At 35.4% G+C, this 17,095-nt stretch overlaps 1 protein-coding gene across 1 annotated transcript; it reads left to right on the top strand.

Moving 5' to 3' along the window:
- Window positions 1-3,924: 3,924 nt before the first annotated feature.
- On the top strand, window positions 3,925-15,717 carry LOC109378097 (septin-14-like; the record flags this gene model as incomplete). Its single annotated transcript, XM_019634565.1, has 3 exons — window positions 3,925-4,093; window positions 5,366-5,498; window positions 15,538-15,717. Coding segments are annotated over 3 exons (482 nt in total), but the record flags the coding sequence as incomplete, so codon positions are not given.
- Between the last annotated feature and the right edge of the window lie 1,378 nt (window positions 15,718-17,095).

Genomic DNA, 17,095 nt, shown 5'->3' with positions numbered 1-17,095 from the left:
GATGTTTACTAGGGTTATGTCCTCTTGTTGAATTGATCCTTTTATTATTATGTAGTGTCCTTCTTTGTCTTTTTTTGTAGTCATCATTTTAAAGTCTATTTTGTCTGAAATAAGTATCACTACTCCCACTTTTTCCTCATTTCCATTTCCATGAAACATCTTATTCCATCCCGTTACTTTCAGTCTGTGTGTGTCTTTTGATTTGAGATGAGTCTCTTGGAAACAGCATATGCATGGGTCCTGTTTTTTTATCCACTCAGCCACTCCATGTCTTTTGATTGGAGCATTTAATCCATTCACATTTATAGTGATTATTGATAGGTGCATATTTATTGCCATTTTATTATTTGTATCTCTGATCTTCCTGGGTTAGCTTGTTTTTTCCTTTCTTCTGTTTGAAAAGCCCTTTTAACATTTCCTGTAATTCTGGCTTGGTGGTAATGAATTCCTAAAGCATATTCTATTCTGAGAAGCTCTTTATCTCTTCTTTAATTTTAAGTGAAAGCCATGTTGTGTAGAGCAATCTTGGTTGTAGGCCTTTATTTTGCGTCACTTTCAATATTTCCTGCCACTCCCTTCTGGCCTGCAGAGTTTGTGTAGAAAAGTCAGCTGTTAGTCTTATAGGAGTTCCTTTGTATGTAACCTGATGTCTTTCTCTTGCTGCTTTTAGGATTCTGTCTTTGTCTTTAACCTTTGCCATTTTTACTATGATGTGTGTTGGTGTGGACCTGTTTGGGTTCAGCTTGTTTGGAACTCTCTGCACTTCCTGGGCTTGTATGTCAATTTCCTTCACCAGAGTGGGGAAGTTCCTAGTCATTATTTCTTCAAATACATTCTCAATCCCTTGCTTCTTCTCTTCTCCTTCTGGTATTCCTATGATGCAAATGTTATTGTGCTTGATGTTGTCCCACCAGCCTCTTAAACTATTTTCATTGTTTTTTATTCTTTTCTCTTTTTGTTGTTCAAACTGGGTGATTTCTGCTATTTTGTCTTCTANACCAGCCTCTTAAACTATTTTCATTGTTTTTTATTCTTTTCTCTTTTTGTTGTTCAAACTGGGTGATTTCTGCTATTTTGTCTTCTAAATCACTGATCTGATCCTCTGTTTCATCTCATCTACTGGTGATTCCTTCGAGTGTGTTCTTCATTTCAGTTATTGTATTCTTTACTTCTAATTGGTTGTTTTTTATGATTTATGTATCTTTCTTTATGTCTTCCCTAAGCCCTGAAACATTCTTATCATCAGTGTTCTAAACTCTGTCTCTGAAATGTTGGATACCTCTGTTTCATGTAGTTCTATTTCTTGAGGTTTCTTCTGATCTTTTACTTGGGACATGTTTCTTTGTTTGTTCATGCTGGCTGCACTCTGTGATTGCTTCAACGTATTAGATAGATCACTAGAAAGAAAGAAAAAAAGGAAAGAAAAAGAAAAAAGATAAAAGATGGGAAAAAAGGAAGAAAAAAAAAGGAAAAAATAAGGGATGGGCTCTCTACCTGCTTTAATCTGCAGACCACTTGGTTTTCAATAGAGAGATTTTGGGCGACTCAGCACCAGCTGTTGGGGAAGGGACTCAGTTCATCATGTGCTGACCTCCCTCTAGACTTGAAGTAAGCTTCCCTCAATTAGTTGCTGTGTGCTCTGGAACTGTGCTCACCACCAAAAATCCTCACAGGTTGTTGTGGGCTTTCTGCTGCTGCAAAAAACGCTCTGTGAATTGTGGAGTTAGGGGCCAGGCACCACGGCCTCAGGGTGCCCCTGGCAATACAGCTCTAGGTGGGCGGCGCAGGCCCCTAGGCACTACAGGGTGTGGTCAGTGGCCCCCACCAAGTCAGAGCATCATGAACTCCTGCAATGGCAACCAGCCTGCACAAAGTCACCAGGAAAGCCCTGGCCGAATCATGCAGTCGCACAGCTCACAGCCCTACACTCCCAGGAAAACTCCCAGTCTCAGCCTGTCCCTATAAGCCGCTGGCAGATCAGGCTGAGCAGCCTGACAGCCAATTGCCACCCAGGCAACTCTGCGCAGGCAGTGCAGAAATCGGGGACCTAAGGTGAGTCGTGCACTCCTGTTTCTCAATAAGCAGTCTGTTGGAGTCGGAGCATGCCTGCCAGGCGTTTTCCTGGTTACGCAGCACAAGCAGTGCGGAGTGTGGGGATCCAAGGCCGCATGCATGTGCATGCTTGCACACATGCACACACACACTCCTATGCCAATTCCAGCAGACCAATACGGTTCCAGACCTGAGACTCTGTGGGAAGGCCCAGCCCTGAAAAAATGGTGCCCTCCTGTGCACTACTCGTGTGCAAGCTCCACAGTAGGGGAACAATGGTCCTAAATCCTCCAGCTCCTGTGTCAACGGCACTCAGTTCAGTCCTTCCCGCAGGCTCCTAGGCCCCGCTCACACAATTACTCCCTCTACCAGGAACTGGGTGATTGCTTACCAGTGAGCGAGTTGGTTTGCTGGCTCCACTGATTCTCCAGCTGCCCTGAGCCTCTCTGAGTTGAGCAAAGAGAGCCCTCACTAATTTATACTTTCAGCTATTGTAGAACTCCTCTTCCTGGCCAAGTAACTCTGAGCTGGTGAGCGTGGTGTGAGGCCGGAGGGTCTCTACCCTCACTGGGTTCGCCCTCTTTCGTCTCTGCCCCTCCTACCACTTGACGTGGCATACACTTTAAGTCTCTTGTTTAGAGGTTCTGTTCATCTAGTGTTCAGGGAATTTCCGAGGTTGAATATCTTATAAATTATTTGTAATTTTGGAGTGATCTTGGGAGGCAGTCAGCACAGTGTCTGTTTATTCGCCATCTTACCATAACTCCTCATAACTATTTTATATAAATAGAATTTGATAACTTAAGCATGTGCAATTATTAATATTTTGTGTTAGCAGATTTTATTTAATGAAATTATTTAGTTAGGTGAAGGTATAATATATTCTTTGTCAGCACCCTGTAAAATACCTTGAGGATAGTTTGTAAAATACAAATATAATTATTAATGAAAACCTATGCCACATACTAATATATTGGTCATTGGAAAAGTCATGACATATTTTTCTATGTTTTTCATTGCAAAAATGCATTATACTTTTTGATCACCCAATATAACATGTTATTTCACTGTTTCATATTTGTTCTTTGGATAATAAATTTAAAGCAAAATTTTTGGTCTATAAATAAACTGTCTATAATTAGGATGTACTATATAAACATATGAGGACTGACAGTTAAGTTCGTGAACTTGTTGCAATGATGTTGCTAACTTATTTTGATATCAGAGGGATTATTTATTGTGAATTTGTACCAACTGAACAGTTAACAAAGTTAGGAAGTGTGGAAAAAGCTGCATGAAAAAGTTAGATGACCTAAATTTTTTACCAACAATTCATGGCTCTTGCATCACAACACTGCACCACCTCACACAGCACTGTCTGTGAGGGGGTTTTTAGCCAGTAAACAAATAACTGTGTTGGAGCACCCTCCCTACTCACCTGATCTGGCCCCCAACGACTTCCTTCTTTACCTGAACATAAAAGAAATATTGAAAGCAAGACATTTTGATGACATTCAGGACATCAAGGGTAATATGACGACAACTCTGATGGTCATTCCAGAAAAAAAGTTCCAAAATGGCTTTGAAGCATGGACTCAGCACTGGTGTCAGTGTGAACCTTCCAAGGAGAGTACTTCAAAGGTGACCTTAGTGATGTTCAGCAATGAGGTATGTAGTGCTTTTTATAGGATGAGTTTGCTAACTTAATCGTCAGACCTCATTGCTTCATGGTTAAAGCAATGATAGATATTAATCAGAATGATCTCTTAGTTGGCATTTTAAATATGTTTTTCATGCAGGCATTTATTAAATAAAACATCTTGAATGTCAGGGATTGATAATGTGCTATGGCTTTATTATTTCTCTACCTAGTGGAAAATGAAAATCACTGTGATTTTGTTAAGCTCCGGGATATGCTTCTTTGTACAAATATGGAAGACCTAAAAGAACAAACCCACACCCAGCACTATGAACGTTATAGATGCTGCAAACTGCAGAAAATTGGCTTTATTGATATAGGTCCAGACAACCAGCCAGTTAGGTGAGTAGAGATTTTTCTTGAGCAAACTAATGGATGTAAAGTTCTTACAATCATGAGATACAATCATTTGTAGAACTGTACTTCTCATATCCTGGATTATCCTGAATATGATGTTTTTTAATCATCTTCAAACTTAGATGGAGAACATTATTAGAAGCAACATAATGCAAATAATCATTTAGATTCTGAAATATGTGTGTCCAATATGTATATGCTAATGTGTATGTCCAAAAGAGAAATTTAGGAATGAAATTGACAAATGTTAGCAAAGATTGGCAAAGGATATTGAGAATGATGCAATGAATATTAAGAGTTGGATGGAGGGAAGAGAAAAAGCAACAGTGTGATATCATTGAAGTCAAGTGAAAATAGTTGGAAAACAGGTGTATTCACAAGCAGATATATTGAAGATGAATAGGATTTGTGTTGCAAAAACATGACAGTGTAGTATAATCTAATTATATTATAGTACTTTAAAGACAACCAAAATTGAATTGGCTATCTTAAATGAATTATCTTTTGAAAGATACCTGGTTTTATTGTGAAAAAATGTGAAGAAGTGTGATATAATAAAAAGTTGTGGGAACCAGAAATCACTGGTATAACTTTTCAAAATTCTAGTACTTTTTATATATGCTGTCTATATACTCTTATATTCAATATTGCATCTACCTCATTTTTTACTTCTCATGATACAGAAATTTTCCCTTCTATACATGGAAGACTACTGGCAAATGCACTTACATGGGACTTAATATACAATATATACTTTTTTAAAAAAGATTTTTATTGGGGAATTGGGGGATGGGAACAGTGCAGGGGAATTGGGGGGAGGGGAACAGAGAAGTTGCTGTCGTTTCGTTCTTCAGTCTAGTTGTAGAGGACGTTGCTTCACTGGCCCAAGTTGGCACCATCATTGCGCTCCTCCTGGGAAAGGCAGATCAGTTGCTGGCTTCTGGACAGCCACTCACTGCGGCTGCTGGCCGCTCACGCTGGCTGCTGGCTACACACAGTAGCCCATGGCAACCTACTGCAGCAGGGGCTGCAGCCCATGCCGTCGCTGGTGACTCATAGCAGTCCAGCTCCAGGTTGAGCTGTTGTTCAGCATCTTAGCTGTAGAGGGCAGTGTCACTGGCCATCATATGTGGGATCTGAACCGGGGTCCTCTGGTGTCCCAAGCCAGCTCTTAACCAATGTGCCACTCCAATATATACTTTTACTTGTTTATTTATATTAGCATTTTAATATAATAGTAATAAAATTCCCTTTTAGTTTTCAAGAGATCTATGAAATCAAAAGACAGGAGTTCTATGATCAATGCCAGAGGGAAGAAGAAGAGTTGAAACAAAAGTTTATGCAGCGAGTAAAGGACAAAGAAATAACATTTAAAGAAGCTGAAAAACAGGCAAGTATTTCTAGTTTGATAAAATTGGTATTCATTTTTAGGTGTCCTATTTATTTAGTGTATTTAATCTCAATAATTTAGCTGATGTTTTGGGAGACTCATTGCCATTTTTCAAAAGTAGCTATTTACCATGTAGGTTTTGAACACAGACTTTTAAAAACTATAGTCTGTATTTTTTTTCTAAAGGACTTGAAAATTCTGCTTTTTAAAACTTTTTTAGTAGTTTATATTTTTAATAATTTAAAAAATTTTAAATTATAGTATACATACAATATTACATTACTTTCAGGTGTGCAACATCATGATTAGACATTTATATAACTTATGAAATATCCCAATAAATGTCGTATCTAATACCACACATAATTATTAAAATATTATGAAATTGACTTTACTGATATTATAAACATTGTAAATTTTGCTTTACTATATTCCTTATGCTATATTTTACATCCTCATGACTATTTTGTAACTACCAATATGTACATCTTAATCCCTTCCCCTTTTTCAACCATCCCTCCAAACTTCCTCCCAGCTGGCAACTATCAAAATGTTCTCTGTATCTATGAGTTTGTTACTATTTTGTTTATTTATTTATTTTGTTCTTTAGATTCCACATATAAATGAAATTACATGGCATTTGCCTTTCTCTGTCTGACTTACTCCACTCAGCACAATACCCACAAGGTTTATCCATGTTGTCGCAAATGGCAAATTTCATTTTTTATGGCTAAGTAATATTCCTCTCTCTCTCTCTCTCTCTCTCTCTCTCTCTCTCTCTCTCTGTATGCATGTATGTATTGCATCTTCTTTATCCATTCATCCATTGATGGACACCCAGTTGGCCTTCATATCCCATCTATTGTAAATAATGTTGCAATAGATATATGGATGTACATGTCCCTTTGAAATAGTGTTTTGGGCTTTTTTGGATAAATACTCCAAAGTGGGAATACTGGGTCCTTCTTTTTTTAAAATTAAAGTTTATTGGGGTAACAATTATTAGCAAAACTACACAGATTTTGAGGTGTAAAATTCTGTAATACATCAACTATATATCATATTGTGAGTTCACCACCCAGAGTCAGTTCTCTTTCCATCACCATATATTTGACCCCCTTTTACCCTCATCTACCACCTCCCTCCCCCCTTACCCTCTGGTAACCACTAAACTATTGTCTGTGTCTATGAGTTCTGTTTCTTCCTGTGTTTTTCTTGTTCTTTTGTTGTTTTCAGTTTTATATACCACATATCAGTGAAATCATATGGTTCTCGACTTTTTCTGTCTGACATTTCACTTAGCATAATAATCTCAAGACACATCCATGTTGTTGCAAATGGCACTATTTCATTGTTTCATATGGCAGAATAGTATTCCATTGTGTATATATACCATAACTTCTTTATCCAATCATCTATCGAAGGACACATTGGTTGTTTCCATGTCTTAGACACTGTGAATAAAGCTGCAATGAACATCGGGGCACACATACCTTTACATATAAACGTTTTCAGTTTTTGAGGATATATACTCAGGGAATAGAATGCTGGGCTGTATGATAAGTCTATTCTTAATTTTTTGAGGAATCTCCACACTGCATTCCATAGCAGGTGCACCAATCTTCATTTCCACCAACAGTATATGAGTGTTCCTTTTTCTCCACAGCTTCTCCAACACTTGCTATTATTTCTCTTGTTGAAGATAGCCAATCTAACTTCTGTGAGGTGATATCTCATTGTGGGTTTCTTTGCATTTATCTGATGATTAGTGATGTTGACCATTTATTTATGTGTCTACTGGCCATCTGTGTGTCCTCTTTGGAGAAATGCCTATTCAGGATCTGTGCCCATTTTTTATTGGATAGCTTGTTATTGTTGTTGTTGTTCAGTTGTATGAGTTCCTTATATATTTTGGATATTAGCCCCTTATTGGAGGCATTAACAAATATCTTCTCCCATTTGGTTGGTTGCCTCTTTATTTGGCCGATGGTTTCCTTTGCTGTGCAGTCACTTTTTAGTGGATATAGTCTCTTTCATTTATTTTAGCTTTTACTTGCCTTTGAGGTCAAATTTATAAAATCCTCTTTGAACCCAAGGTCCATAAGTTTAGCACCTATGTTTTACTCTATGCAGTTTATTGTTTCATGTCTTATGTTTATATCCTTGATCCAATTTTAGTTTCTTGGTACACGATGAGAGATAGCAATCTAGTTTCATTCTTTTCCACGTAGCTTTACAGTTGTCCCAGCGCCATTCATTGAAGAGGATTTCTTTTCCTCATTGTATTTTTTTAGCTCCTTTGTTGAAAATTATCTAACTATACTTATGTGGGTTTCTTTCTGGGTTTTCAATTCTATTCCTTTGGTCTGTGTGCCTGTTTTTATGCCAATACCATGCTGTTTTGATTATTGTTGCTCTGTAGTATAAGCTGATGCCAGGGAGTGTGATACCTCCAGCATTCTTCTTTTTTTTAGGATTGTTTTCGATATTTGGGGTCTTTTGTGGTTTCATACAAATCTGATGATTTTTTGTTCTATTTCCTTAAAAAAATGTCATTGGGATTTTGATGGGGTTGCTTTAAATCTGTATATTACTTTGGGTAATGTTGCCATTTTAACTATATTTATTCTTCCAATTCATGAACATCGAATGTGTTTTATTTATTTGTGTCTTTTTTACTTTCTTTTAATAATGTCTCAACATCACTAATCAGGAGAGAAATGAAAATAAAAACCACAATGAGATATCACCTCACACCAGTTGGAATGGCTATCATCAACAATACAAGTAATAGCAAGTGTTAAAGATGTGTGGAGAAAAAGGAACCCTCATACACTGTTGGTGGGAATGTAGACTGGTGCAGCCTCTATGGAATGTAGCGGGAGGTTCCTCAAAAAATTAAAAATAGAATTACCATAAGAACCAGCAATCCCTCTCTTCGGTATCTATCCAAAATCTGAAAACATTTATCTGTAAAGATATGTGTACTCTGATGTTCATTGCAGCTTTATTTATAGTGGCCAAGACATGGAAATAACCAAAGTGTCTTTCGATAGATAATTGGGTAAAGAAGTTGCTGTATATACACACAATGGAACACTGTTCTTCCAGAAGAAAAGATGAAATAGTGCCACTTGCAACAACATGGATGCATCTTGAGATTATAATGCTAAGTATCTTGAGATTATTATGCGAAGCAAAATAAGTCAAACAGAAAATGTCGAGAACCATATGATTTCACTGATAAGTGGGATATAAAAGTGAAAGCAACCAAGCAGCAAGATAAACAAACAAAGAAACAAAAAAGCAATAGACATAGACAATAGTTTAGTGGTTACCAGTGGGTAAGGGGGGAGAGGGGATAGTAGAAGAGGGCAAGTGGGAACAAATATATGGTGATGGAAAAATAATCGATTCTGGGTGATGAACACACAATGTGATGTATAGAAGATGTATTACAGAATTGTACACTTGAAACCTATCTACCTTTACTAACCATTGTCACCCCAATAAACTTTGAATAAAAATAATAATAATGTCTTATACTTTTCAGTGTATAAGTCATTCACATTTTTTGATAAGTTTCTTTCTAGGTATTTTATTCTTTTCATTGCAATTGCAAAAAAATTGGTGTTTTATTTTTTTCTGTGATTTCATTGCTAGTATATAGGAATGCAACTGATTTTTGTATGCTGATTGAGTTGCAGGCAACTTTACTGTATTCGCCTATTATTTCTATTAACTTTTTGGTGGAGTCTTTAGGATTTTCTACATATATCAGCATGTCCTCTGCAAAAAGTGACAATTTAACTTTTTCTTCCCCTATTTGGATGCCTTTTATTCTTTTCTCTTGCTTAATTGCTCTGGCTAGGACTTCCAATACTACGTTGAAAAGCAGAGGCGATAGGGGACAGCCCTGTCATGTTCCTGAATGTAGAGCAAGGGCTTCAGTTTTTTACCATTATTTATGATATTAGCTGAGGATTTGTCATATATAGCCTTTATTCTATTAAGGTATTTTCCTTCTATACCCATTTTATTAAGTGTTTTAATCCTAAATGGATGTTTTATCTTATCCAATGCTTTTTTTGCATCTAATAATATAATCATATAATTTTTGTCCTTTATTTTTTTTATGTGGTGTATCACATTGATCGATCTGCATATGTTGAACCATCCTTTTGCCCCTGGGATGAACCCCACTTGGTCGTGCTATATAAACCTTTTAATGTATTGTTGTATTCAACTTGCTACAATTTTTTTTAAGAAAAGTAAAAGTTTTTATTTAACCTCTTATTCCTTCTTCAGTGCTCTTTCTTTATGAAGATGTAAGTATTTATGCTATATTATTTTCCTTTTCTATAAAGGACTTTAAACTTCTTTTGCAAGGCGGATCTGGCAACAAAGTTACTCAGTTTCTGCTTGTTTTAGAAAGTCATCTTTCCATCACTTTTCAAGGATAATTTTACAGGGTACAGGATTTCATGTTGGTGTTTATTTTCTCTCAACACTTTAGTCTACGGCTACAATTTTGTTTTGAATTTTTGCTTCTGTACTCATCAGAGATATTGGTCTGTAATTTTCTTTTTTTTATTGTTCTTAACAAGTTTTGGTATCAGGGTCATGTCGGCCTCATAAAATGAGTTGGGAATTATTGTGTCTTTAATTTTTTGGAAGAGTTTGAGTGGGACCGGTATTAGATCCTCTTTGAATGTTTGGTAGAATTCAGTAGTAAAGTCATCTATTCCTGGACTTTTGCTTTTGGGAAGGTTTTAGATTGCTGATTCAATTTTCTTAGTGTTGATAAGCCTATTTAGATTTTCCAGTTCTTCATGATTCAGCCTAGGAAGGCCATATGTTTCTAAGAACTTGTCAATTTCTTCTATGTTATAGAATTTGGTGGCATATAGTATTCTTTGATGAGCCTTTGTATTTCTGTGGCAACCGTGGTAACTTCCTCTCTTTCATTTCTGATTTTGTTTGTTTGTGTCTTTTCTCTTTTTATCTTAGTGAGTATGGCCAAGTGTCTGTCAATTTTATTAATCATTTCAAAGCATGATCTCTTTGTTGCATCAACTTTTTCTATTGTCTTTTTGTTCTCTATTTAGTTTAGTGCTGCTCTGAATTTTATTATTTCCTTCCTTCTGCCGACTTTGGGTTTCATTTGTTTTTCTTCTAGTTCTTTAAGTTGTAATGTGAGGTTATTCATCTGGGATTTTTCTTGTTTGTTGAGAAAGGCCTGTAATAATATAAATTTCCCTCTTATTACTTTTCTCACTACTTCCCAAAGTTTTGATAGTATGTATTTTCATTTTCATTTGTTTCTACATATCTTTTGATCTCTCTTATTTCTTCTTTGACTCAATTGTTCTTTAAAACATGTATTTAATTTGCACATATTTGTGGTTATTCTTGCTTTCCTTTTGCAGTTGATATCCAATTTCAAAAACTTGTGATCAAGGAATAGCTTGGTATGAATTCATTTTTTTAAAAATTTGCTGAGGCTAGGTTTATGCAATATATGGTCTATCCTTGAGAGTGTTTCAAGTACACTAGAAAAGAGTGTATAATCTGATGTTCTAGGATGAAGTGCTCTGTAAACGTCAATTATGTCCATTTCCTCTAATGTGTCATTTAGGGCTGATATTTCTTTATTTATTTGCTGTTTGGATGATCTATCTATAGCTGTCAATGATGTATTTAGGTCCCTTGCTATACGTGAGTTTTGGTCAATTTCTCTCTTTAGTTCTGTTAGTAGTTGGCTCTTATATTTTGGTGCTCCCTGATTGGGGGCATAAATATTGATGACTGCTATGTCTTCTTGTTGTATACTCCCCTTTATCATTATGAAATGTCCATCGTTGTCTCTTGCTACCTTTTTTATCCTGAAGTCTGTTTCATCTGATATAAGTTTGGCTACACTTGATTGTCTCTGAATACCAATTGCTTGGAGTGTCAATTTCCACCATTTCACTTTGAGCCTATATTTGTCCTTGTAGCTGACATGTGTCTCTTGGAGGCAACATATAGTTGGATTTAGTTTTTTGGTCCAATGTGCTAGCTACCCTGTGCCTTTTTATTAGTGAGTTCAGTCCATTTACATTTAGGATGATTATTGATGTATGAAGATTTCCTACCATCCTATCTTTGTTTTCTGGTAAGATGGTGTCTTGATTGTTTTTTTACCTTTTTGTTGTTGTCTCTTATTTCAGTGTGGTGGTATTCTATGTTTTTTTTGCTCTGTTTCTTCTTTTTTTAAGTTATTTATTCCAGTTCTGAAATTTTTTTTACCTGTTACTGTTAAATTTAATTAAAAGAAAGTTACATAGATACAGTAGTCTTTTTTCTTCAGTATGTTTCTTATCTCTATTCTCATTTGCAGGTTTAGACCTTTACTGTCTCCACTCTATTTATGTATTTATGTATTTATTTATTTATTTAGTCACAAGTTATCCTTACTTGTGCTGTGAGTTGATTTTTGAGTTGCAGTAGCAAGTTGTCTTTTTCTTCTTTTCTCTTTTTTTCATTTTTTAAATTAAAGTTCATTGAGGTGACAATTGTTAATAAAATTGCATGTTTCAAGTGTATAATTTTGTAATACATCATCTATCTATCACATTGTGTGTTCACCACCCAGAGTCAGTTTTCCTTTCATCAGCATATATTTGATCACATTTACCCTCATCTACCACCCCTCTTCCCACTTACCCTCTTGTAACCACTAAACTATTGTATATGTCTATGAGTATTTGTTTTTCATTTGTTTGTCTTGTTCTTTTGTTGCTTTTAATTTTGTATCTTACATATCTGTGAAATCATGTGGTTCTCCAGTTTTTCTGTCTGACTTATTTTGGTCAGGATAATTATCTCAAAATGCATCCATATTGTTCAAATGGCACTATTTCATCTTTTCTTATGACAGAATAGTATTGCATTGTGTATATATACCACATCTTCTTTATCCAATCATCTATTGAAGGACACTTTGGTTACTTCTATGTCTTGGCCACCATAAATAAAGCTACAATGAACTTCAGAACACATATCTTTATGGATACATATTTGCAGAATTTGGGGTTATATACTCAATGAGTGATTGCTGGGTCATATTGTAATTCTATTTGTGGTTTTTGAGGAACCTCCATACTGCTTTCCATATTGACTGCACCATGTACCAAAATTAACTCAAAGTGGATCAAAGACCTAAACATAAGACCTGAAACAATAAACTGCATAGAAGATAACATAGGTAGTAAACTTATAGGCCTTGGGTTCAAAGAGGATTTTATGAATTTGACCTCAAAGTAAGGGAAGTAAAAGCTAAAATAAATTAATAGGATTAAATGTATTTTTCTTATAAACTCTTTTTCAAATACTATATTACATTCTCACCAACAATTGTTTGAGAGTTCCTATTGCTCCACATTCTCACCAACATTTGTTGTTGTTTGTGTTCTGAATTTTGGCCAGTCTAGTGGTTGTGTCATGGTATCTCATTGTTATATGAATTTGCTTTTTCCTGATGGGATAGATTTTTGTGTGCTTATTTGCCATTTGTCTATCTTCTTTGGGGAGGTGTCTGCTAAAAATTTAGTCCATTTTTAATCAGGTTGTTGTTTCCTTATTGCTGAATTTTAAGAGTTCTTTGTGTATTTTGCATAACATTCTTATGTCATATTTGTCTTTTACAAATATTTTCTGCCAGTCTGTTCTTCTTTACTAATAACATTTTTTTCTGTAGAAAAAAATTGATTTTACAAATCCCTGCATATCAATTATTTCTTTCATGGATTGCATTTTACATTTTGGCCTTTGATCCATTTGAGTCAGTTTTTATGAAGAGTGTAAGTCTGTGTCTATATTCATATTTTTGCATGTGTATGTTCAGTTGTCCCCGCACCACTTGTTGAATTGATTATTTTTATTCCAGTGATGACCCTCACTTCTTAGTCAATTGACCATGTATATGTGCATCTATTTCTAGGCTATTTTGTTGCATAGATCTATTTTTCTATTCTTTTACCAATATCACATTGTTTTGATTACTATAGTCAGTCTTAAAGTTGGGTGACATCAGTCCTCAAACTTCTTCTTGTTCAATATTGTGGTGGATATTCTGGACCTTTTGTTTTGCCATATAAACTTTAGAATCAGCTTGTCCATATCTATAAAATAACTTTCTGGGATTGAGATCTGTATTGCATTGAATCTCTAGATTATGTGTGAAGAATTGACATCTTCACAATATTGAGTCTTTTTTATCCATGAACATGAACTGTCTCTCCATAGTTCTTCTCTGATTTTTTTAAATCAAAGTTTTATAGTTTTCCTCTTATGAATCTTGTATATGTTTTGTTAGGTTTATACTAAGGTATCTCATTTTTCGGGCTGCTAATACAATTGGTATTGTTTTTAATTTCAAATTCTACTGTTCATTAATGATATATAGAGAAGTAATTAATCTTTGCATATTAACCTTGCATCCTGCAAGCTTGCTATAATCTCTTATTAGTTCCAGGAGGTTTTTTGTCAATTCTTTAAGATTGTTTTATGTTGATGATCATGTTTATCTGTAAAAAAGACAGTTTTATGTCTTCCTTCCCAATAAGTATACCTTTTATGCCCTTCTGTTGCTTTATTGTGTTAACAAAAACTTCCAGTACAATGTTGAAAAGGAGTAGAGAGAGGGCACATCCTTGACTTATACCTGAGTTGGGGAAAAACTTCAAGCTTTTCACCAGAGTAGTTGATATTTAAAATACTTAAATATTAACATGAAGTTTAGTTGTCTCTGATTTCCACTATCACCCTCCCATCTTTATGTTAAACATTTTCTTAATGATTTTTGCTGTCACTTACAGATACCACATTCTCATATCCCCAGCATTTCCAATCATTCTTCTTGCCATTGTATCTATATGCTTATTTGCTTTTCAAGGCTGATATTTGTAATTCCAATAGTTATCTTTTTCCAGGAGACAAAAAAGAAAAATTCTTTATTTAGAAGCACAGATCTCAACATTTGCTGCTCACTAAAATTACCTGGGAATTTTTTTGTAAAGTGTGGATGCCTGAGTTTCAGCTCCAGATAGTCTGATGTAATTAATCTATGTGCAGCCTAAACATTGGGAGATTTGCAAGATCACTGAATAATTTGAATGGACACTTAGAGTTTAACACTGTGTTTGTGTTTTTTGCCACCATATACACCAGCTGATTAATATTATGGCATTGGAATCCTCTAGCCTATTTGTTTTTCAAAAAGGTTAAACAGTAAATAAGCTTGTCCTCTATAGTTTTATGCCATAAATGTGATAGCTTTAAAATGCCTACCTCCTCTGATGCATTCAAGCAGTCTTTAAGTTGTTGAATAAAGACATATTAAAGACCCAAGCCTATCTTTAATGGAATCTAAGGTGATATCATCTGTTTTATATGGCTAATTTGATTTATTGTAAATCCCACAGATTAAATAAGACCTGACAAGTAAATAAAAATTAACTAAGTTGTGTCCTTGAAGATTTTTCTTTCTGTAATTATGCTAATTTCACCTAACAGAAAAATTATGACTTTCTTTCAAAAGGTCTTTACCAATTAAAGTCTCAAGAAGTGTTTCAAAATCCATGTTATAGTTTCATGTACATATATTTAGTAAGCATGAATCTGTCAAATCTTATTTGAAGAGATTTGTTGGGAAATATAGAGTGAAAAAATATACCTCATTAGAAAAAGCAAAGTATTTTGAAAATTGAGAACTGTTTATACTTGTGGATTTTATTACATTTGATTTGATCCAGTCACTTAAAATTCAATTGATGAAAACATAAAATGATTAAACATAAATTTTAAAATTAATATTAAAAAAGAATGTTGGGGTTGCAAAAGAGGGAAGCATTAATAGTACAAAAAATTGTTATTAAGATCAAGCACTACTCTGATGATTAATATACGTTTGATAACCAGGAAAAAAGACAAGCACATTCCTGGAGATGTGCCACCATAATGTGTTTTGAGTCATGACTGCATATTTGTTTCACAGCTACAGGACAAGTTTGAGCATCTTAAAAGGGCCCAACAAGAGGAGACAATAAAACTTGAGGAGGAGAAAAGACAATTGGAAGATAAAATTATAAGTTTTTATAAAATGAAGGCTGGCTCTGAAATATTGCAGACTCAGGTTTGCACCAATATAAAAAAGGACAAAGATCGTAAGAAATAGCCCTCTCTTACCATTGGCTATGTTGTGGAGTCCTATCGCTATTGATCCTATCTTTCTGTGAGGTTGTCTTCATAGACTTTACTCTGATTAAAGTTCTATTAATTTAAAAATTTTGTCTGCTTGTTGTATATTTTTCTCAACTAGAATGTGAACTTGAGATCAGGTACATTGACCATCTTGTTAGTTGCTGTATCCTCAACATTTAGAACAAAGGCTAGCACAGAATTGACACTCAATAAGTATTTACTAAAATGAAAATAAAATCAAACAAATATATAACACAGTGTAAAAAGTGTTGATTAGTAGTAGAAAATCTTTTACTTATGGCTCTAGTATACAAGTATGGTTGCTTTAAAAAAAATCTAAGTAGAAATAGATTTATTGGAGAGTCATAGGCATAAAATATTGTTATAAAAAGCGATTTCTTTTTTATTATTAGTAGTAGTTTCAGGTGTACAAAACAATGCAGTAGTTACCTTTTTCACCACTCACAAAGTGACAGCCCTCCTTCCCCCATCCACTGCTCCCCCACCCCGATATCATACATATCTATTACAATTCCATTGACTCCATTCCTACACTATACTCCAAATCCCATGACTATATATGTATTAAATTATTGTTGACATAATATTGTTCAACGGCAGCTTCAGATGTACAGTGCAGTTGTCAGGCCTCTACACAGTCCATGAAATGGTCTCTCTAACATAACATGAGACCATCTGGCCCCCTAAAAAGTATTTATAACATTATTGATTATATTCCCCAAACTGCCTTTTCTATCCCTGAGGCAATATTGTAGTTACCGATTTATGTTTTCTCATCCCTTCCCCTTTGTCCTCATCCCCACCCCTGTCCCATCAGCAATCATCAGTTTTTCCTCTGTGTCTCTGAGTCTATTTCTGTTTACATTACTCATTTATTAAGTGAATGAGACCAGCTCACTCAACCGAACACCCCTGGCTCGTCAGCCAGGAGCTCACCAAAAAGGTCCCTGAGAGGATTGGGTGGGAGATGAGAAATAAAGGAATAGAGACAAAAGCTGGGACCAGGAGGGAAACTTTCCTGCGGGTGGCAGAAAGTGCCACTGTTTATTGGATACACACTGGTTATATAGAAAGTAACTTCCTCTTTTGCAGGGAAATTTCCCTAGCTATGCACAGGGGATTTTGGTAGGGGGTTTCAGCAGGGGGCTTTGGGTGTGTAGGCATATAGATATCAGGAATTAGGGCCAGATATTTTGGGAGGCCTGAAATCCCCTAAGCAATGAGTCCATAGTGAAACTGTAAACAAGCCTTATGATGGGCTCTGCGGTTGGCTTGCTGTGGGAATGGATACTTTTGGGAGTGTCCAGGCCTTGCATATGCAGTTACTAAGC

The sequence above is a fragment of the Hipposideros armiger genome, unplaced genomic scaffold (assembly GCF_001890085.2).
Source record: "Hipposideros armiger isolate ML-2016 unplaced genomic scaffold, ASM189008v1 scaffold_1735, whole genome shotgun sequence".
In the NCBI taxonomy this organism is placed as follows: Eukaryota; Metazoa; Chordata; class Mammalia; order Chiroptera; family Hipposideridae; genus Hipposideros; species Hipposideros armiger.
Note: the sequence above shows the minus strand (reverse complement) of the source record. Positions and strands in the feature narration are given on the sequence as shown.